This window comes from Ranitomeya variabilis, chromosome 6 (genome assembly GCF_051348905.1).
Source record: "Ranitomeya variabilis isolate aRanVar5 chromosome 6, aRanVar5.hap1, whole genome shotgun sequence".
NCBI classification, from domain to species: domain Eukaryota; kingdom Metazoa; phylum Chordata; class Amphibia; order Anura; family Dendrobatidae; genus Ranitomeya; species Ranitomeya variabilis.
Window position 1 is genome coordinate 427,794,509 of NC_135237.1, and position 23,824 is coordinate 427,818,332.

The 23,824-nt window shown below is 44.3% G+C and overlaps 1 protein-coding gene across 3 annotated transcripts in view; it reads left to right on the forward strand.

Annotated features, from left to right (window-relative positions):
- The window catches only part of OSBPL1A (oxysterol binding protein like 1A), a 253,732-nt gene that overhangs the window by 58,499 nt on the left and 171,409 nt on the right, over positions 1 to 23,824 (forward strand). For 2 of the 3 annotated variants that reach the window (XM_077270363.1, XM_077270362.1), the window contains exon 4: positions 1,015 to 1,089. In XM_077270363.1, coding sequence (XP_077126478.1) covers positions 1,015 to 1,089 — 75 coding nt within the window. The remainder of the gene's footprint in view (positions 1 to 1,014; positions 1,090 to 23,824) is intronic. The other variant, XM_077270364.1, reaches the window with a different exon arrangement.

Consider the following 23,824-nt stretch of genomic DNA (forward strand, 5'->3'; position numbering starts at 1 on the left):
TAATACATTGTAATTTCCAGTAAGTAAATCTGCAGTGAAAAATCATGAGTTAGTGATAAATGTAAAGTTTCAGGATTTCCCTCGTCCAGGCATATAGAGAAGGAATAGTAGTGCTTACACAATGGCACACATCTGTACTTTAACCCAATGGATACTAAATGAAGATTGAAGAGTTGTTGTGTTTTTTTTTTTTAATATTCTAAATCTACGTTTTGCCATCCTTCCTTTTCTCATTTTAGAAGTCAGTCTATATGATGATCTGGGGGCAGAGCTTACTAGCAAACAATATGAGACATGCCCACCGGGTGATTTGCTAATTCTCCAGTGGACCAGTCTGAGCTTGCTCCTGACAAATCCACTAACTGGCGCAACCCCTGGAGAGCGCTTGGTTGTGCTACCCTAAGAAGAGATGTAGGAAGGAGCAGTTCGTTTGCACCTCCTATCTCTTTGGGTGTGTGGAGAAATGCATGGTATTTGGAGTTCTTAGACTCGGTGTAAGTGCAGACGACTATGTGTACTTTCACCCTAGAGAAATGGGTCGATTATGCAAATCACACCCTCATCAGAGTGAGTATAGTGTGATCTAATTCTCTCGTATGAGGTGAAAATGGAGAAAAAAAATGTCTCCATCTTCTCCATTCTGTCAGTCTTTGATGACCTCTGAGTTCAATCCGATTTCCAGAGTGGAGTCCGATGGTTTCCACGCACTCATTGACTTGCATTGTCAAGTATGATCCGAATATCAGATCAAACTCAGGTATGCAGCAATTTTTAATTTTAAATTTTTTTTTTCCTTGGCATGGTCCATAGAAAAACTCTTGACATGTGTACAACCCCATAGCATAACATTGGCATATGTTTTGTTGGATCGCACTCAAAATCGAAAATACGGCCACGTGCGCGAACCCTTTATAAGTATTAATGAGAAATGTAATCATCATTTGTTTTCCTTTCATTTAAACAAATGCCCAGTTTATCAAGTGCTTGTGACACTCTCCCCCTTATTCTTTACAGGCAGGAGCTGACGTCAATGTTTTGAACGATATGGGGGACACTCCTTTGCACAGAGCCGCCTTCACTGGACGTAAGGTGAAAAGCATGCTTTGTTTCTGTACCTCACATCATTGACTGGTGAAAGGTCATTCTAATGCGGGAAATGATAGTTTTGCTGCAGCAGCCAGAATCAATGAAGTTGCATTCAGACGTTGCATTATTGCATAAAGGAAACTTTACAACACTCTGGTTTCCCTACAATATTGGAAAGCCCCTTATACTCAATAAGGATATAAAGGAAGCATTCAAGAGGGTCTGTCACATGGCTATGCCATTTCAGGCATTTTGGTGATGTTACATGACTTGAATCCCACCAGTGGGAAAGATGGTGGTCCCGTAGCCCCTATTCATCATGTATCTGCGTGACCAACTATTGCCTGTATGTTACAACTGTCCGCTTTGGTTTTCTTAATTGGGAACCCCACATTCATTGTTTGGAAGCTGAAGTTCAAATATTAGCTTAATCCCTTCCAGACATTTGTGGTGGTACTTCCTGTGTTGCTTGAAGTTATATGGTGATGTCGTATACAGCCAGCACTTACCGCTAACATCAGCGACCATAGCTAGCTCTGATCCGACGAGCGACTCTTGAAAGGTTATGAATCTTACATGGGTCGAAAAAAAGACCACAGTCCATCAAGCTCAACGTTCACCAAATGCTTTTAAATATACACTGCTCAAAAAAATAAAGGGAACACTAAAATCCCACATCCTAGATATCACTGAATGAAACATTCCAGTTGTAAATCTTAATTCATTACATAGTGAAATGTGTTGAGAACAATAAAACCTAAAAATGATCAACGTAAATCACAAAAAATATCCCACGGAGGTCTGGAGTTGGAATGATGCTTAAAATCAAAGTGGAAAATTAAGTTACAGGCTGATCCAACTTCAATGGAAATGCCTCAAGACAAGGAAATGATGCTCAGTAGTGTGTGTGGCCGCCACGTGCCTGTATAACCTCCCTTCAACGCCTGGGCATGCTCCTGATGAGGCGGCGGATGGTCTCCTCCTCAGGGATCTCCTCCCGGACCTGGACTAAAGCATCCGCCAACTCCTGGACAGTCTGGTGCAGCGTGACGTTGGTGGATGGTGCGAGACATAGTTACATAGTTATTAAGGTTGAAGGAAGACTTTAAGTCCATCTAGTTCAACCCATAGCCTAGCATGCCCTAACATGTTGATCCAGGGGAAGGCAAAAAACCCCCATGTGGTAAGAGTAAGCTCCATCATGGGGAAAAAAATTCCTTCCCGACCCCACATACGGCAATCAGACTAGTTCCCTGGATCAACGCCTTATCAAGGAATCTAATATATATACCCTGTAATATTATACTTTTCCAGAAAGGTATCCAGTCCCCTCTTAAATTTAAGTAATGAATCACTCATTACAACCTCATACGGCAGAGAGTTCCATAGTCTCACTGCTCTTACAGTAAAGAATCCGCGTCTGTTATTATGCTTAAACCTTTTTTCCTCCAGACGTGGAGGATGCCCCCTTGTCCCTGTCACCGGTCTATGATTAAAAAGATCAGCAGAAAGGTCTTTGTACTGTCCCCTCATATATTTATACATTAACATAAGATCACCCCTTAGTCTTCGTTTTTCCAAACTAAATAGCCCCAAGTGTAATAACCTATCTTGGTATGGCAGACCCCCCCAGTCCTCTAATAACCTTGGTTGCTCTTCTCTGCACCCGCTCCAGTTCAGCTATGTCTTTCTTATACACCGGAGACCAGAACTGTGCACAGTATTCTAAGTGTGGTCGCACTAGTGACTTGTATAGAGGTAAAATTATGTTCTCCTCATGAGCATCTATGCCTCTTTTAATGCATCCCATTATTTTATTTGCCTTTGTAGCAGCTGCCTGACACTGGCCACTGAATATGAGTTTGTCATCCACCCATACACCCAGGTCTTTTTCATTGACTGTTTTGCCCAGAGTTTTAGAATTAAGCACATAGTTATACATCTTATTACTTCTACCCAAGTGCATGACCTTACATTTATCCCCATTAAAGCTCATTTGCCATTTATCAGCCCAAGCTTCTAGCTTACGTAAATCAGCCTGTAATATAAAATTGTCCTCCCCTGTATTGATTACCCTGCAGAGTTTAGTGTCATCTGCAAATATTGAAATTCTACTCTGAATGCCCTCTACAAGGTCATTAATAAATATGTTAAAAAGAAGAGGGCCCAATACTGACCCCTGTGGTACCCCACTACTAACCGTGACCCAGTCCGAGTGTGCTCCATTAATAACCACCCTTTGTTTCCTATCCCTGAGCCAACTCTCAACCCACTTGCACATATTTTCCCCTATCCCCATTATTCTCATTTTATGTATCAACCTTTTGTGTGGCACCGTATCAAAAGCTTTTGAAAAGTCCATATACACTACGTCCACTGGGTTCCCTTGGTCCAGTCCAGAACTTACCTCTTCATAGAAGCTGATCAAATTAGTCTGACATGATCGGTCCCTAGTAAACCCGTGCTGATACTGGGTCATGAGGTTATTCCTCTTCAGGTACTCCAGTATAGCATCCCTTAGAATGCCCTCCAGGATTTTACCCACAGTAGAGGTTAAGCTTACTGGCCTATAATTACCGAGTTCAGTTTTTGTCCCCTTTTTTGAATATTGGCACCACATTTGCTATACGCCAGTCCTGTGGTACAGACCCTGTTATTATGGACTCTTTAAAGATTAAAAATAATGGTCTATCAATGACTGTACTTAATTCCTGCAGTACTCGGGGGTGTATCCCATCCGGGCCCGGAGATTTGTCAATTTTTGTGATTTTTAGACGCCGCCGTACTTCCTGCTGGGTTAAGCAGGTAACATTAAATTGGGAATTATTATCACTAGTCATATTGGCTGCCATGGGATTTTCTTTTGTAAATACTGATGAAAAAAAGTCATTTAGCATATTGGCTTTTTCCTCATCCTCATCCACCATTTCACCCAGACTATTTTTAAGGGGGCCAACACTATCATTTTTTAGTTTCTTACTATTTATGTAGTTAAAGAATATTTTGGGGTTATTTTTGCTCTCTAGCAATGAGTCTCTCTGTCTCAATCTTTGCTGCCTTGATTTGCTTTTTACATAATTTATTTAATTTTTTGTATTTATTTAATGCCTCCTCACTACCTACTTCCTTTAATTCTCTAAATGCTTTCTTTTTGTCCCTTATTGCGCCCCTTACAGCTCTATTTAGCCATATTGGTTTCCTCCTATTTCTGGTATGTTTATTCCCATACGGTATATACTGTGCACAGGTCCTATCCAGGATGCTAATAAATGTCTCCCATTTTCTTTGTGTACTTTTATGTCTCAGGATATCGTCCCAGTTAATTGCACCAAGATCCTCTCTCATCCGTTGGAAATTTGCCCTCCTGAAGTTTAGTGTCCTTGTCACCCCTCTACTACACATCTTAATAAAGGAGACATAATGTCCCAGATGTATTCAATCGGATTCAGGTCTGGGGAACTGGCGGACCAGTCCATAGCTTCAATGCCTTCATCTTGCACGAACTGCTGACACTCCAGCCACATGAGGTCTGGCATTGTCCTGCATTAGGAGGAACCCAGGGCCAACCGCATCAGCATACTGTATGGTCTCACAAGGGGTCTGAGGATCTCATCTCGGTACCTAATGGCAGTCAGGCTACCTCTGGCGAACACATGGAGGGCTGTGCGGCCCTCCAAAGAAATGCCACCCCACAATATTACTGACCCACTGCCAAACCGGTCATGCTGAAGGATGTTGCAGGCAGCAGATCGCTCTCCACGGCATCTCCATACACTCGCATGTGCTCAGTGTGAACCTGTTATCATCTGTGAAGAGCACAAAGCGCCAATGGCGAATTTGCCAATCCTGGTGTTCTGTAGCAAATGCCAAGCGTCCTGCACGGTGTTGGGCTGTGAACACAACCCCCATCTGTGGACGTCGGGCACTCAGACCATCCTCATGGAGTCGGTTTCTAACATTTGTGGCCTGCAGGAGTTCATTTTGCAGGGCTCTGACAGTGCTCCTCCTGTTCCTCCTTGCACAAAAGCTGAGGTAGCGGTCCTGCTGCTGGGTTGCTGCCCTCCTAATGCCCACTCCACATCTCCTGGTGTATTGGCCTGTCTCCTGGTGGCACCTCCGGACGCTACGCTGACAGACACCGCAAACCTTCTTGCCACAGCTCGCATTGATATGCCATCCTGGATGAGCTGCACAACCTGAGCCACTTGTGTGGGTTGTAGAGTCCGTCTCATGCTACCACGAGTATGAAAGCATAACCAACATTCAAGTTACCAAAACATCAGCCAGAAAGCATTGGTACTGAGATGTGGTCTGTGGTCCCCACCTGCAGAACCACTCCTTTGAGTGTGTCTTGATAATTGCCAATAATTTCCATCTGTTGTCTATTCCATTTGCACAACAGCATGTGAAATTGATTGTCAAACAGTGTTGCTTCCTAAGTGGACAGTTTGATTTCACAGAAGTTTGGTTTACTTGGAGTTGTTTAAGTGTTCTCTTTATTTTTTTGAGCAGTGTATATAAAAATGATTACAAAAAGTCTAAAAGTTTAAATTGGTCCCTTTTTTTTCAGTTAAAAAATTAATTTTTTTTAGTATCATTATGTCCATAAAAGTTCGATCAAAATATAAAATTAATTAAACCATACAATAAGCTAAGGGAATAAAAAACAGTAGGCAAGAATAACCGTTGAGAAATGTTCATACCCACAAATGATGCTAATAAACATGTCGGCTGGTCTTGCAAAAAACAAGCCTTCAACCAACTCCATTGACAGAAAGAAACATGTGAGTTTCTTAAACATGTGATGCATGCAATCATTATTTAATTATATTTTTTTACATTCTTTTGAATATTATTTTAATCACTACAATATAAAAAATATGTTTGGTATGATTGTAATTGAGAAAAAATGAAGAACTGTGGCCAGGTAATTTTTACCACACAGTGAATGCAATGAAGATGCATTTTGCTTTTCACCATTTCATTGCACTTGGAATGTGTTTCAGTGGTAAAAATGTAGGTATCAGCTTCTGGTGGAATTAATTTAAAAATCCATCTATATTCAATCGTTTAAAAATGTTATTAAGATTGCGATTATGCAGGGGGATTGTGGTTCTTGTTCCCCCGCACATCATAATGAATTTTTAAACTATTATATAAAGATGACTTTTTAAATTGTACCAGAAGTTGGAACCTCTTATTTTTCATGATCTCCACTCCTGTCCGAGCGGTGTTCCCTGCACACAGGACTGTTCATGTTAGGGTGGTATGCGTTTTGGAAGAGGAGGAAAAATTAAAGTACAAAATTGATCGACATGGAGAGAAAAAAGAATGACACTTCAGACAGATCTATGCATGTTGCAGTTTTTCAATCTTATTGTGTTAATTCATCCATCTTTAAGGCCGGCGTCACACTGGCGAGTTTTACGGACGTAAGAGCGCAGAAACTACGTCCGTAAAACTCGCATAACATACGGCACAATTATTCTCAATGGGGCTGCTCCTATTAGCCGTATATTACGGTTCAGTATTATACGGCTTTCTACGGCCGTACAAAATCGCAGCATGCTGCGTTTGTCAGCGTACTGCGCAAAAAAATCGCCAATGAAAGTCTATGGGGGCGTGAAAAATACGGATTCCACACTGACCAGCAGTGTGACTTGCGAGAAATACGCAGCGGTGTTAGTGAAAAGTCGGTAATTCAATTGCCGGCTTTTAATTTCTCCTGCACAAACCCGACAGGATATGAGACATGGTTTACATACAGTAAACCATCTCATATCCCCTTTTTTTTTTTGCATATTCCACATTACTAATGTTAGTAGTGTGTATGTGCAAAATTTCAGCGCTGTAGCTGCTGAAATAAAGGGTTAAATGGCGGAAAAAATTGGCGTGGGCTCCCGCGCAATTTTCTCCGCCAGAATGGTAAAGCCAGTGACTGAGGGCAGATATTAATAGCCAGGAGAGGGTCCATGGTTATTGGCCCCCCCCGTGGCTAAAAACATCTGCCCCCAGCCACCCCAGAAAAGGCACATCTGGAAGATGCGCCAATTCTGGCACTTGGCCACTCTCTTCCCACTCCCTGTAGCGGTGGGATATGGGGTAATGAAGGGTTAATGCCACCTTGCTATTGGAAGGTGACATTAAGCCAGATTAATAATGGAGAGGCGTCAATTATGACACCTATCCATTATTAATCCAATTGTAGGAAAGGGTTAAAAAACACACACACACATGATTGAAAAGTATTTTAATGAAAAAAACACAGCGGTTGTTGTAATAATTTATTGTACTCTCAGTCCATCAGGAACACCCTCGCTTGGAAAAATAATAAACGCACAAGATACATACCTTCTGCTGTCAGATCAGGTCCCACGAAGTAATCCATCTGAAGGGGTTAACTAATATTACAGGCAGAGCTGCGATAATCCACTCGCTCTGCCTGTAATCCCCGGGTGCTGAAAGGAAAGCAGTGATCTATACTTACATTCAGTTGCGGTGATGCGCCCCTGCTGGATGTTCTCATGAACTGCAGCCTGGGAACTTTTTCCCACGCTACAGGTCATATGAGGACATCCACCAGGGGGCGCATCACCGCGAATGAATGAAATGTAGGTCAATGACCTACATTTCCTTCAGTCGCGGTGATGCGCCCCCTGGTGGATGTCCTCATATGACCTGTAGCGTGGGAAAAAGTTCCCAGGCTGCAGTTCATGAGAACATCCAGCAGGGGCGCATCACCGCAACTGAATGTAAGTATAGATCACTGCTTTCCCTTCAGCACCCGGGGATTACAGGTACGAGCGAGCGGTTTATCGCAGCTCTGCCTGTAATATTAGTTAACCCCTTCAGATGGATTACTTCGTGGGACCTGATCTGACAGCAGAAGGTATGTATCTTGTGCGTTTATTATTTTTCCAAGCGAGGGTGTTCCTGATGGACTGAGAGTACAATAAATTATTACAACAACCGCTGTGTTTTTTTCATTAAAATACTTTTAAATCATGTGTGTGTGTGTTTTTTAACCCTTTCCTACAATTGGATTAATAATGGATAGGTGTCATAATTGACGCCTCTCCTTTATTAATCTGGCTTAATGTCACCTTCCAATAGCAAGGTGGCATTAACCCTTCATTACCCCATATCCCACCGCTACAGGGAGTGGGAAGAGAGTGGCCAAGTGCCAGAATAGGCGCATCTTCCAGATGTGCCTTTTCTGGGGTGGCTGGGGGCAGATGTTTTTAGCCACGGGGGGGCCAATAACCAAGGACCCTCTCCTGGCTATTAATATCTGCCCTCAGTCACTGGCTTTACCATTCTGGCGGAGAAAATTGCGCGGGAGCCCACGCCAATTTTTTCCGCCATTTAACCCTTTATTTCAGCAGCTACAGCGCTGAAATTTTGCACATACACACTACTAACATTAGTAGTGTGGAATATGCAAAAAAAATGGGGATATGAGATGGTTTACTGTATGTAAACCATGTCTCATATCCTGTCGGGTTTGTGCAGGAGAAATGAGAAGCCGGCAATTGAATTACCGGCTTTTAACACATATCGCGCTGAATGAAATCTAAATACAGAATATATATATGTGTCTCAATGACATATATATATATATATATATATACTGTATATATGTTTTCCCGAACATTTGAGCACATAAATCCATTAGATGTCGGTTTTGCAAGCCTGCGCGAAAATCTCGCAGTACGGATGCCATACGGATTACATACGGAGGATGCCATGCGCAAAATACGCTGACACACCCTGACTACGGATCACTATTTTGGGAACATTTCACCGTATTTCGGCCGTATTACGGCCGTAAAATACGGACCGTATTGTCTTACGCCGAGTGTGACGCCGGCCTAAAAGGTATCCTGTCACCTGATTAATGCTGCCCAAACCGCTGGCAACTTGAATGACCAAGAAGAGATGGCCCAGGACGGTGCCAGACTGGCCTCTAGTCTGCCAAGGGTTCCTGGATCTTTAAAGTCAACTTCCTTTGAAATGCTGGAGCATTTCAGAAAAATGTATGCCTGGCTACAATCACGTAGGCAGGGTCTGATTTAGGCCGGGATCACACATGCGAGAAACACAGCCGAGTCTCGCATGTTAATACCCGGCCCTGCACTCAGGAGCAGTGCAGCTCCATGTATTACTATGCGGCCGCACACTCCATTCCGGAGTGCAGGTGGCAGGGCCGAGTATTAACATGTGTCACTCAGGGGTGTTTCTCGCATGTGTGATCCCGGCCTCATGCTGAAGATTTGTGGACCAGACTAGTACATGTATATAGCAGGCAGTTCTTGCACTCGTCTTCTATGCAGATTTTTAATAGATAAACCTGCACAACTTGTCCCAAAATTAAGAGCCCAATAAACATTAGACTAAAATTAGCAGATATTTGCTGCATCAGATGACTGTCAAATTGAGGATCTTCCAAATTTTCCCCAAGATATATGGTATATAGGAGAAGGGAAGGATGCAGCGCGTCACATATATATATTTTCTTAAATCTCCTTGAGATGTTTTAGCTACAGATATCTAATGGGTATTGATGCTTTAGACCAGGGGTGGGCATTTAATTTTCCTGAGGGGCCTCATGAGAAACAGTTACTGTGGAGGGCCGAACTAACAGGCTGAAATTTAATTCTGCTCCATATTAATATTAACATGTTAAGTATAATTATTTTAGATTAATAATTGTATTACTTAATATTGAGCTGAATTAAGTATGCTGATATCACCCTGTATACCGTTTGAGCCCACACACAGCCACTTCTACAGGTGCGTCTCACAAAATTAGAATATCATCAAAAAGTTAATTTATTTCAGTTCTTGAATACAAAAAGTGAAACTCGTATATTATGTAGTCATTACAAACAGAGTGATCTATGTCAAGTGTTTATTTCTGTTAATGTTGATTATGGTTTGCAACCAATGAAAACCCAAAAGCCCTTATCTCAGCAAATTGGAGTAATGAACAAAAAAATACCTGCAAAGGCTTCCTAAGCGTTTAAAAAGGGAATACTGCTGACTTGACAGATGTCCAGAAGGCAGTCACTGACACACTCCACAAGGAGGGTAAGCCACAAAAGGTCATTGCTAAAGAAGCTGGCTGTTCAGAGTGCTGTATCCAAGCATATTAATGGAAAGTTGAGTGGAAGGATGAAGTGTGGTAGAAAAAGGTGCACAAACAACCGGGATAACTGCAGCCTTGAAAGGATTGTTAAGAAAAGGCCATTTGAAAATTGGGGGGGAGATTTAGAAGGCGTGGACTGCTGCTTGAGTCATTTCTTTAAGAGCTACCACACACAGACGTATCCAGGACATGGGCTTCAAGTGTCGTATTCCTTGTGTCAAGCCACTTGTGACGTACAGCACAGGGGAAGGAGTGTGTCGACTTCACTCACCTCCGGGGAGGGGAGAGAAGGACCCAGCAGGGATCGGCTCTCTGGCGCCATCACTTGCCACAGGTCAGTCAGGGAATTGCACTGAGGCCAAATAGTCGCTGGAGAGGCTTCCCTTATAGGTACGAGTTATTGAGGAGCTCCCAGTGAGGTGGGGATATACATCACCAGTCCAGGCTGGGGACATATATGTAAACCTCCCGGCAGTCACCATCAGTGTTCCTCAGCAACATAGTACGGTATGCTGTCACCAGTTTCTCGTTCTACATAAGCCCCATCCAACAACAGGATTATATCATGTCAGAAACCAACCCAGAGTAGCGTATAATAACCAACGGAGCATGCGGACGTGGGGATTCGTGAATCGAGAAAAGAGCAGCTCGAGATTAATTTTATATTTAATCGCCTAAAGGCACACTAGTAATATATAGGTATATATTTACAAGAACAGATATGTCAGTGTACAGTCAAGTGTAGTATAAGGGTAGGTATAGATAAGTTGCAATTAACGTGTTATGTAGCATGTGACCACAGGGAGGCACTGATGGATCACAGGTCCAAATGTTTGTTACATGATTTTCTGGCCGCGTCGGCTAACGGGCCTCCTGCCAGTAGAAAGACTGAGTCCAAAATGAGGAGCTGCCTATTATCCCCTAGATTGCCCCTTCCCACACGCTGCACCCACCCCTGGGCTTGTGCAGCCTCTCTCCTCCCATATTTGAGTATGATTTTCTGTCTGGAACCGTGGACACTCATATCTTTCCGCCCGAAGCTCTGAATGGAATGGCATCGGCGCCACTGGGTTTTGCTGGCGTTAATCTGCGCAGGGTAACCAAATATGCCTACTGTATGGAATTCCTGGTAGCTATGCCTTATAACACAATAACGCAGAGTTCTACAGGTGGCTGCCAGGTACGGGGATGTTGGGGGAAGGAATGCCGATTCCAATTATGTGCTCGGCTAGGCTCAAAGATATTGCATTCTGTTATTATAGGTCATTTTCTAGTTTCAATATCTGAGCCTTGTGCTGATTTAATCTGGGATCTTTGGTCTCACAATATGTCTGAGTCAAAAAAGGAAGCCAGGTAGCTGGTCCTGCACAAGAATTCACACCCCTGTGATAATTGCGGAACTAGGTGCTCAGAGACACATGGTCTTTCAGCCCCACGGAGAGAGCTTCAAAGGCCTATTTGCTTTGGCTGAATCCCGAGGGTGGGGGCTGAGTTTCGAAGCAAGTATTTTAGGACAAAATGTATCTGACAGGGCATTCTATCAGATATCAAAATGATGTTTTTCCCATATCTCACACCACTCATGACCAATAGACAACACCAGAAGTGTCTTACCTGGGCCATGGAGGAAAAGAACTGGACTGTTGCTCAGTGGTCCAAGGTGTTTTCAGATGAAAGCAAGTTTTGCATTTCATTTGATAATCAAGGTCACAGAGTATGGAGGAAAAGTGAAGAGGCACACAATCCAAGCTGCTTGAGGTCTAGTGTGAAGCTTCCACAATCATTGATAGTTTTTGGAGCCATGTCATCTGCTGGTGTAGGTCCACTGTGTTTTATCAACACCAAAGTCAGCGCAGCTGTTTACAAAGAAACTTTAGAGCACTTCATGCTTCCCTCTGGCCGGTGTCACACTCGGCGTAAGACAATACGGTCCATTTTTTACGTCCGTACTACGGCCGTAATACGGAGAAATGTTCCCAAAATATTGATCCGTAGTCAGGGTGTTTCAGCGTATTTTGCACATGGCATCCTCCGTATGTAATCCGTATGGCATCCGTACTGCGAGATTTTCGCGCAGGCTTGCAAAACCGACATCTAATGGATTTATGTGCTCAAATGTTCGGGAAAACATATATACAGTATATGTATATATATATATATATATATATATATATATATATATATATATATATATATATATATATCTATCATTGAGACACATATATATATATATATTCTGTATTTAGATTTCATTCAGCGCGATATCTGTGAACAGCCGGTAATTCAATTACCGGCTTTTCATTTCTCCTGCACAAACCCGACAGGATATGAGACATGGGTTTCATACAGTAAACCATCTCATATCCCCTTTTTTTTGCATATTCCACACTACTAATGTTAGTAGTGTGTATGTGCAAAATTTCAGCGCTGTAGCTGCTGAAATAAAGGGTTAAATGGCGGAAAAAATTGGCGTGGGCTCCCGCGCAATTTTCTCCGCCAGAATGGTAAAGCCAGTGACTGAGGGCAGATATTAATAGCCAGGAGAGGGTCCATGGTTATTGGCCCCCCCGTGGCTAAAAACATCTGCCCCCAGCCACCCCAGAAAAGGCACATCTGGAAGATGCGCCTATTCTGGCACTTGGCCACTCTCTTCCCACTCCCTGTAGCGGTGGGATATGGGGTAATGAAGGGTTAATGCCACCTTGCTATTGGAAGGTGACATTAAGCCAGATTAATAATGGAGAGGCGTCAATTATGACACCTATCCATTATTAATCCAATTGTTGGAAAGGGTTAAAAAACACACACATGATTTAAAAGTATTTTAATGAAATAAACACAGCGGTTGTTGTAATAATTTATTGTTCTCTCAATCCATCAGGAACACCATCGCTTGGAAAAATAATAAACGCACAAGATACATACCTTCTGGTGAACCGTCTCGTCCCACGAAGTAATCCATCTGAAGGGGTTAACTAATATTACAGGCAGGAGCCCTGCTAATGCAGCTGTGCTCCGTGCCTGTAATCCCCGGGTGCTGAAAGGAAAGCAGTGATCTGTACTTACATTGAGTCGCGGTGATGCGCCCCTGCTGGATGTTCTCATGAACTGCAGCCTGGGAACTTTTTCCCATGCTCCAGGTCATATGAGGACATCCACCAGGGGGCGCATCACCGCGACTGAAGGAAATGTAGGTCAATGACCTACATTTCATTCATTCGCCGGGGGATTACAGGCACGGAGCACAGCTGCATTTAGCAGGGCTCCTGCCTGTAATATTAGTTAACCCCTTCAGATGGATTACATCATGGGACGAGACGGTTCACCAGAAGGTATGTATCTTGTGCGTTTATTATTTTTCCAAGCGAGGGTGTTCCTGATGGATTGAGAGAACAATAAATTATTACAACAACCGCTGTGTTTATTTCATTAAAATCCTTTTAAATCATGTGTGTGTGTGTGTGTTTTTAACCCTTTCCAACAATTGGATTAATAATGGATAGGTGTCATAATTGACGCCTCTCCATTATTAATCTGGCTTAATGTCACCTTCCAATAGCAAGGTGGCATTAACCCTTCATTACCCCATATCCCACCGCTACAGGGAGTGGGAAGAGAGTGGCCAAGTGCCAGAATTGGCGCATCTTCCAGATGTGCCTTTTCTGGGGTGGCTGGGGGCAGATGTTTTTAGCCACGGGGGGGCCAATAACCATGGACCCTCTCCTGGCTATTAATATCTGCCCTCAGTCACTGGCTTTACCATTCTGGCGGAGAAAATTGCGCGGGAGCCCACGCCAATTTTTTCCGCCATTTAACCCTTTATTTCAGCAGCTACAGCGCTGAAATTTTGCACATACACACTACTAACATTAGTAGTGTGGAATATGCAAAAAAAAAAAGGGGATATGAGATGGTTTACTGTATGTAAACCATGTCTCATATCCTGTCGGGTTTGTGCAGGAGAAATGAAAAGCCGGCAATTGAATTACCGACTTTTCACTAACACCGCTGCGTATTTCTCGCAAGTCACACTGCTGGTCCGTGTGGAATCCGTATTTTTCTCGCCCCCATAGACTTTCATTAGCGATTTTTTTGCGCAATACGCTGACAAACGCAGCATGCTGCGATTTTGTACGGCCGTAGAAAGCCGTATAATACTGAACCGTAATATACGGCTAATAGGAGCAGCCCCATTGAGAATAATTGTGCCGTATGTAATGCGAGTTTTACGGACGTAGTTTCTGCGCTCTTACGTCCGTAAAACACGCATGTGTGACGCCGGCCTCTGCCGACAAGCTTTTTGGAGATGGAAATTTCATTCTCCAGCATGACTTGGCACCTGTCCACACTGCCAAAAGTACCAATACCTGGTTTAAAAACAGCAGTATCACTGTGCTTGATTGGCCTGCAAACTCACCTGACCTTAACCCCATAGTGAATCTATGGGGTATTGTCAAGAGGAAGATGAGACACCAGACCCAACAATGCAGACAAGATGAAGGCTATCAAAGCAACCTGGGCTTCCATAACACCTCAGCAGTGCCACGAGCTGATCGCCTCCATGCCACGCTGCATTGATGCAGTAATTGATGGAAAAGGAGCTCCGACTAAGTATTGAGTGCATTTACTGAACATACATGTTATAAAGTACCGTATATACTCGAATATAAGCTGAGATTTTCAGCCCATTTTTTTGGGCTGAAAGTCCCCCTCTCGGCTTAGGCTACTTTCACACTAGCGTTAACTGCATTACGTCGCAAATCCGTTTTTTTGCCGAAAAAACGGATGCGTCAAAGTGAAAAACGGTGACAAACGTATGCCACGCATCCAGCACTTTGACGGATCCGTCGCAAATCCGCTAAACGTTTCCGTCAAATACTGGATGCGTTGCATACGTTGCATACGTTTTACCATCCGTTGTATCCGTTTTTCCGACGGATCCGTTTTTAAAATGGGAGGCTCCCAAATTTGATTGGCTACTGGAAAATATGGAAATCTATATAGTTACTGTTTTTACAGCCCATCTTTGAGGGTTTTAGTTTTGTGGCAGCGATGGAAGGTGTTCTTGGGAGGATTGCTAGTTTGGTTACCGACGTTATCTTTGAGACGAATTGCCTGGATATCATAGTGCGGGAGAAGGAGGCGGCAGCGGAAAGGCGTAGGATGCTTCTGCAGCAACGGAGACGGAGACGACTCTGGATTCATCCGATTAATCAACTACGGATGACCCGGGGTGTCCAGTCCACTCTGTACCTGGAGTTGCGGCACAATCCACACAAATTCCACAACTACGTGCGGATGAGGATGGAACATTTTGATTTTTTGCTTGCAAAAATGGAGGATGTCATCCGAAGACAGGACACAAGGATGAGGCTTGCCATCACACCGGCGGAGCGGCTGATGGTGACCCTGCGGTAAGCCTCATTTTTTTTCTGTCATTGGTCATTTTTAATGTTATATTACATGCTGCAGACAATACTGCGCTGGCATACTGCGCACTATTTTCTGCAGCATGTAATTTTGGTTTTCTTGGCGGACATTCCACTGCTTTATTTAAATGTCATTGCTGATATTGAATGTTAGATAACAGACTGCAGAAAATACTGCGCTGAAATATTGCGTTGCATTTTCTGCAGTTTTTTTTTTAAAGTTTTTTGGGTTTGATGACATGCAACTGCTTTTTTTTCTTTCATTGGTCATTTTTAATGTTATATTACATGCTGCAGACAATACTGCGCTGGCATACTGCGCACTATTTTCTGCAGCATGTAATTTTGGTTTTCTTGGTGGACATTCCACTGCTTTTTTACACCTGTTTCATGCTGGTTTTATTGTGTGTCCCGTCCTTAAAAAAAAATTAACAGTGCCATATTGAAACTTGTTGGTCTGTGCAATTTTTGCTAACATTTTTATTTTTTTTTTTTTCAGTTTCCTAGCTACGGGTGAATCTATGACTTTGCTCCATTATCAATTCAGGCTGGGCATTTCCACTATCTCTGGAATAGTGAAGGACACATGTCGGGCTATTTGGACCACTTTGCAACCAGAGTATATCCCCCAACCATCCATGGAAATCTGGTTGCGAAGTGCTGAAGAGTTTCAGCAAATTTGCAATTTCCCTAATTGTGTGGGTGCAGTTGACGGGAAACATATAAGGATTGCGAAACCGGCAGGAACAGGATCGGAGTACTATAATTACAAGAAGTATTTCTCCATCGTCCTTATGGCTATTGCAGACGCCAACTGTAGGTTCCTTGCCGTGGACATCGGAGCTTATGGACGGTCCAACGATTCGCAAGTTCTTAAAAACTCTCCAATGGGTCGTTGCCTTTATGGAGAGACCTACGATTTCCCGTCAGCCAGACCACTGCCAGGAACAAGTGAACCAGCCCTGGAATATGTTTTTGTAGGTGATGAAGCCTTTCAACTGTCGCCGCACCTACTGAAACCGTATAGTAGCCGGAACTTAACCCGTACCAAGTGGTTATTTAATTACCGGCTTACTAGAGCACGAAGAGTCGTGGAGTGTTCCTTTGGCATATTGACGGCGAAGTGGCGAGTTCTGCTGACGGCAATCAAACTGAAAACAACTATAGATGAGGTAGTTAAAGCCTGTGTGGTGCTCCACAACTTTGTCCTTTCAAAGGAGCCCGTTTCCTTGGATGATGAAGAGTTGGAGACCACCTTGTGGGACTACCGCAGCAGCTCGGTTCGCTCCACAGGTTCTGTTACAAGGATGAGGGACCAGTTTGCCGATTATTTTGTGTCACCTGTCGGGCGGATCCCATGGCAAGACATGATTGTGTAACCTGTTTTCCATGTGTTTGTTTATGTAAAAAATGTGTTTCTTCAGAAAAAAAAAACCAAAAAACCAAAAGCGTGGTTTTCTTGCTAGTAAAACCAATATGTTATACCTTTAACACGTCTGGTGTTTGTTTTTGTTACCTTTTTTATTTAGTTGCCGTATTACCTTAATAAATCCACACACACACAGAGTAGAATTTTAATCAGAATTTTATTTTAACTTTTTTTTTTTTTTTTTTTTTTAATTTTTGCCCAAAAATTAGATATTTTTTATTTTCAAACTTTTTTTTAAAAAACTTTGCAAATTTTTTTAAATAACATTTACATAAACATTTACAAAACTATATTACAAGTCTTCAAAGTGTGGGGTGGAGATATGAGGGGAGGAGGGGCAGGAAGGTTGGACCACGTCGATAGGTGGGGAAACCCTACTTGTTTGGGGTGCAGTGGAAGGGGGGGTAAAACCAAGAGGCTGACCAGAGGGGGGTGGTGTTGGGGTAGGGGGAAGAGAAAAGCTGGGTAAAGAAAACATTGGGGAAGGAATTTGGTCTGGGGGCCGGGATGGTTGTGGGGACTGGGTTGGGTATTGGGACTGGGTTGGGTAATGGGGCTGGGTTGGGTAATGGGGCTGGTGTGGGGATTGGGGCTGGGTTTGGTATTGGGGCTGGTGTGAGTATTGGTGCTGGGTTTGGTAATGGGGGGTATTGTGTGGAAATGGGGCCTGGGGTTGTGCATGGTGTGGAAATGGGGCCTGGGGTGGAATTGTAGTGGAGGTGTGGGGAGGTGTGTGGGTAGATTGGGGGTCATTAACGGCCTGCAGTAGAGCATTATGGCAGGTATTCATTACCCGCATCTGTTGCTCAAAAGAAAGCTTCTCCATGCTCCTGAGGATGGATTGAAAAAAAATATTGGCCGGATCGGGACTTACAGCTGAATGTAGCCTATCCAAGCGACTGCTGGTTTCCTGGCTTGTTTCACTGATGCAGGATTGCACCATGTTGAAACCAGCAGTCACTTGCTCTCCCAAAATTTTGAAAGAGCCTTGGAAGGATGCATTCAGGTGTAAGAATTCAGGAGCACAGCTCCTTTCCTGACCCCTCTGTCGCTGATGCCACGAACCTAATGGTGGTCTCGAGGTGGCAGGATCAGAGGGGTGGGGTAAAGGGAACGCTAACTGTTCAGCATCAGATGCGAGCAATGAAGCCTGCAATAATGCTCCACTGCTTGGGGCGGATGAAGTGGAGGGGACAGAGGGGTCAGAGGAGGGGACAGAGGGGTCAGAGGAGGGGACGGAGGGGTCAGAGGGGTCAGAGGAGGGGACGGAGGGGTCAGAGGGGTCAGAGGAGGGGACAGAGGGGTCAGAGGAGGGGTCAGAGGAGGGGACAGAGGGGTCAGAGGAGGGGACAGAGGGGTCAGAGGAGGGGACAGAGGGGTCAGAGGAGGGGACAGAGGGGTCAGAGGAGGGGACAGAGGGGTCAGAGGAGGGGACAGAGGGGTCAGAGGAGGGGACAGAGGGGTCAGAGGAGGGGACAGAGGGGTCAGAGGAGGGGACAGAGGGGTCAGAGGAGGGGACAGAGGGGTCAGAGGAGGGGACAGTGGTGTGGGGCCTACCGACGTGGCCCTCAGTGGCGGACGCAGGAGGGATCGCTCCAGAGGGTGCAGAGGAAGATGCAGGCGCCCGGTGGCTGGAGAAGGTGCTGTGAAAGAAAAAACAAAAGAAATTAATACATTGATATGAAAAAGCCCTGACTGAAAGCAAACTAAGTAGACAGGTTAACATGGTTATTAGTGGACTGTAGAATACTTACACTCTGCTCAGCATTGTTCGCCTCAGGAAGGAGAGGGCCGGGCCGTGTTTGTATTTGCTCCTCTTCCTTCCTGCAGAGCCACTCGGGGCCTGCATCTCCGCGTTGAATTCCCTCTTAAAGCGATCCCTCAGTGACCGCCACCGCTTCCTAACCTTTCCAACTGTGAAGACAAGAATGAAAAGAAAAAAAAATAATTGGTAAATGCAATACATTACATTCAGCTCAAAACATCACGTGAAAGTGAATACTTACCTAGTTTGCTCAGCTGCTGAGGATGAAGGCTCTCCCACCTTGGAAAGAGGTTGTGACACACTTCGTCCCAGAGCCGACGGGTGACACTGGTATCGGCATGCCTGCGGTCAGCCATGTTCCACAGCGGCTCCCGCTCGCGAACCTCCTCGATGAGATCATCTATGTCGATGTCATAATCGTCATCATCATCTACTGCGGGAGCACGCTGTGAAGCCTGTGCCAAAAAAAAAGAAGAAGAAAAACAAACAAATTAGTACACTGAAATACTAAAGTACCAATAGAATCCCCCTCCCCCCCCAAAAAAAAACTCACTGATGGCCGACCGCGGCGACGAGTCCGCCGACTCTGGGAGTGTCTGGGAGAACCTTCAGCGGCAGCAGCAGGAGCAGCAGCAGCCTGAAATAAAGGAAACAAATTCTCAGTAATGTAGGCATATATTTTCTGTGTTTAGTTATGTATGAAAATCTGTTTTGTGTATGGTGCAGTGTGATGTGCGAAGCAACTGTTTCACCACTACTTACACTTGGTTCCTCCTCCACTTGCATCTCTCCACCCGTCTCGCCCCCTTCTGACAGCTCCTCATCTGATTCAGCTTCCTGTTTAAACATAATTTATGTACTGATCAACAAAAATGTAAATTAAAAAACCAAAAAAAAAAACCAAAAAACATTTTTTTGTGTTAACTTACCGATTCACGCTGTTGCTGTGGAGGAGGGCTGTCAGAAGAGGACATTGTTGCGGTCGCAAGGCTGGCGGCTGTGGTCCTGGTGTTTCTGTAAGTTAAAAGACACTTGCAATCTGCTCTACACATTGAAGCAGCAGATTTGGGGTCTTCAAAACTTACTTTTAAAGATGTGTGGCTGTGTTCCTGGTGGGCTGGTCCTGGTGGGCTGGTCCTGGTGGGGACGACAGGCGGCAGCGGCTGTGGTCCTGGTGTTTCTGTAAGTTAAGACACTTGCAATCTGCTCTACACATTGAAGCAGCAGATTTGGGGTCTTCAAAACTTACTTGTAAAGATTTGTGGCTGTGGTCCTGGTGGGCTGCTCACTGGATGTGGTCCCTGGTGTATCTGTAATAAGTATAATGTATTTATAGTTAGACCACCCCCCAAAGTAGGCAATGTTTAAAGATAAACACCCTGCTAAAATGATGTGAGAAATGTTCATTAAAGGTGAACACCAAAACCCAAAAAAAGGCACGTTATACCATTAATTTCCATGTCCCTAAAAAAAAAATTTTGAAATGTGAACCCACCATGCAAAAATATATTTGCCACATTTTATTTGAAAAAATCACCTCCCCCCAAAAAAAAAAAATTTACAGTATAACCTTTATTAAAAAATAAGCCCTCAACCAACTCTGTATTGCATGTGTCACCATTGGTACATACACCAGTTTTAAATTTACCTTTATGAAATGATACTACGGACATTTTTTTAACAAACATTTTATTATTTTCTTTTTTTTTCACTCTTTTTTTTAAAAAAAAATCACAATTAGGAGCTGACATGCTCTTTATTTTAAATACAAGTACATCAACTGCAAATGGTTTTAACAGTAAAATAAAATCAACACTTTTAAATAGAAAAAAAACACCACACTCACACATTCAAACCACAAGCTGCAGACCGCTAGACTTTTTTAAAAAAACCATCAGATTTAAAAAAAAATAAAAAAAAAATACACATTTAAACCACATGCTGCACAGACCACTATACAGTCAATACATCAGAAAAAGGCAATTAACCAATTAAAGCATGGACAAATGCACATGCAATCAACAAGACGCACACAAACATGCATGGTATGTGTCCACATTCCGGATCGCATCAGGATTTGGTCATGATTTTCCATCAGTATTTGTAAGCCAAAACCAGGAGTGTAACAAGAGGGAAAGTATAATAGGAAAACAGGCACACTTTTGCTTTTATCACCCACTCCTGATTTTGGCGTACAAATACTGATGGAAAATCCTGACCAAATCCTGATGCAATCCTGCACATGGACACATACCCTCCCACATGAACAGGCATAAGATTGGCAAAGGCATAATAAGGTGCAGGCACATGATACAAAAGCACACAGCCGTACAAAAATACACACATACACATGCACGCACATAGCTTTATGCAAATACACATATGTACAACAAAGGCAGAAAGGTGAACCCAATCAGAAGACGCATACACACACACACATACAAAAGGCTGACAATCCTTTGGCTGGAGCTGCAGGTCTTCACAGTGGCTGGCATCATGGTGGATCTGGACTCTAGCATGGCACTGGCTGGTGCAGGACGATGGCAGGCCTCTGGTCCTCTTCAGGTTTTAAGCTCTTGCTGTAGTCAGTAGTACCTCATACACACACAAATGCACAGGCACACAGATGCACACAAAAATTGCAATACTCACACTGGCTCTATGGTGGCTGGCGTCCTGTGGCTGGCGTCCTGTGGCTGGCGTCCTGTGGCTGGCGTCCTGTGGCTGGCGTCCTGTGGCTGGCTCCTGTGGCTGGCTCCTGTGGCTGGCTCCTGTGGCTGGCTGGGGTCTTGTGGCTGGCTGGGGTCTTGTGGCTGGCTGGGGTCTTGTGGCTGGCTCGAGTCTTGCTGGCAGTCTTCTCCTCTCTGGGTCTTGCAGGCATATGTGGGGTTGAAGGCCCAGGCCAGGTTTATATAGATTTGGGGGTGTCTGGCCAATTGGCAACAAAATTCTGCTTCTGAGCATGCTCAGTGTAAAAAAAACGTATTGCAGCGCTGTATTGCGTCGTACGACGTGTCCCGACGCATCCGTCGCTCATAGGCTTCCATTGCAGCCAACGACGTATGCTGCAGGATGCGTCGCGACACGTTTTTTAGGCGGAGACAAAAAACGTTACAATCAACGTTTTTTTGAGACGACGTGTCGCCAAATTTCGACGCATACGTCGTAAGACGTACACGACGTATGTCAATCCGTCGCAATACGTCGCCAATACAAGTCTATGGGGAAAAAACGCATCCAGCAAAAACTTTTGCTGGATGCGTTTTTTCGAAAAAAAAGACGTTTTGAGACGTAATGCAGTTAACGCTAGTGTGAAAGTAGCCTAATACTCGAGTCATATCCGGGGGTCGGCAGGGGAGGGGGGAGCGGGGGCTGTCTAGTTATACTCACCTACTCCCGGCGCGGTCCCTGCAGTCCCTGCTTCTTCCAGCGCTGCATCTTCTTCCTGTACTGAGCGGTCACATGGTCCCGCTCATTAGTCATGAATATGCGGCTCCACCTCCCATAGAGGTGGAGCTGCATATTCATGACTGCAATGAGCGGTAACGGTGACCACTCAATACAGGTAGAAGATGCAGCGGTGGAAGAAGCAGGGACCGCGCCAGGAGCAGGTAAGTATACGGGGAGGGGAGCGCTGCGCGATATTTACCGCTCCTCGTTCCGGTGCGGCTCAGCCATCAGCGTCCTCTGGCTGTGATGCTCAGATCAGAGGGCGCGGTGACGTAGTATTCTAATTTACTGAGTTAATGACTTCTGGGTTTTCATTGACTGTAAGCCATAATAATCAACATTAACAGAAATAAACACGTGAAATAGATCACTCTGTAATGGCTCTATATATTGACCATCACTTTTTGTATTGAAGAACTGAGAGAAATTATCTTTTTGATATTCTAGTTTTGTGAGAAGCACCTGTATATACAGCAGTAGCCCCCATAGCCTCCCCATGTCCAGCATGAGACCCACCACCCCGTAGACTCCCCATTTCCAACCAAACATCCCATACACATGAAAAAAAAAACAAATGCGTTATTGTCAGCTGTTTCACATGTTGATTGGTGGATAACGTGGCTGGCAGCTCCTCCACAAATTCATTTACCCTGGATTTGGCAGCGGTGACAGTGGGTGGTTGGGCTGGGGAGGGCACAGTGTGGACCTCTGGAACAGCCAGGTCTGCGGGCCGGACTTAGCTCAGGTGTGCTTTAGACTGTACAAATGTCTATTTTCTTAAAATTTTCTTCAATATCTGGTGTCTAAGGACAGTCTGTGGGTTGTTTTACAAACTGCTTCTTTTTATTTGAGTTTTTTGCAATAAACTGAAAAATATTGAGGTATGCTAAATACCAAATTGTGTAGTTCTTAAGCAATGACACGCTATTTCAACAGAAAAGGATATACTGGTAATTCTTTTCTTTATCGCTTCATGGGGGGACACATGTAACCATGGGTGTATGCTGCTGTCATTAGTTGGCAAACAAAAAAGGAGTAAGGGTACCGTCACACAGTGAAATTTCCATCGCTACGACGGTACGATTCGTGACGTTCTAGCGATATCGTTACGATATCGCAGTGTCTGACACGCAGCAGCGATCAGGGACCCTGCTGAGAATCGTACGTCGTAGCAGATCGTATGGAACTTTCTTTCGTCGCTTGATCACCCGCTGACATCGCTGGATCGTTGTGTGTGACAGCGATCCAGCGATGTGTTCGCTTGTAACCAGGGTAAACATCGGGTAACTAAGCGCAGGGCCGCGCTTAGTAACCCGATGTTTACCCTGGTTACAAGCGTAAACGTAAAAAAAACAAACAGTACATACTTACATTCCGGTGTCTGTCCCCGGCGTCTCAGCTTCTCTGCACTGTGTGAGCGCCTGCCGGCCGGAAAGCGGGCACAGCGGTGACGCCACCGCTCTGCTTTCCGGCTATGGCGCTTACACAGTGGAGAGAAGCAGAACGCCTGGGACAGA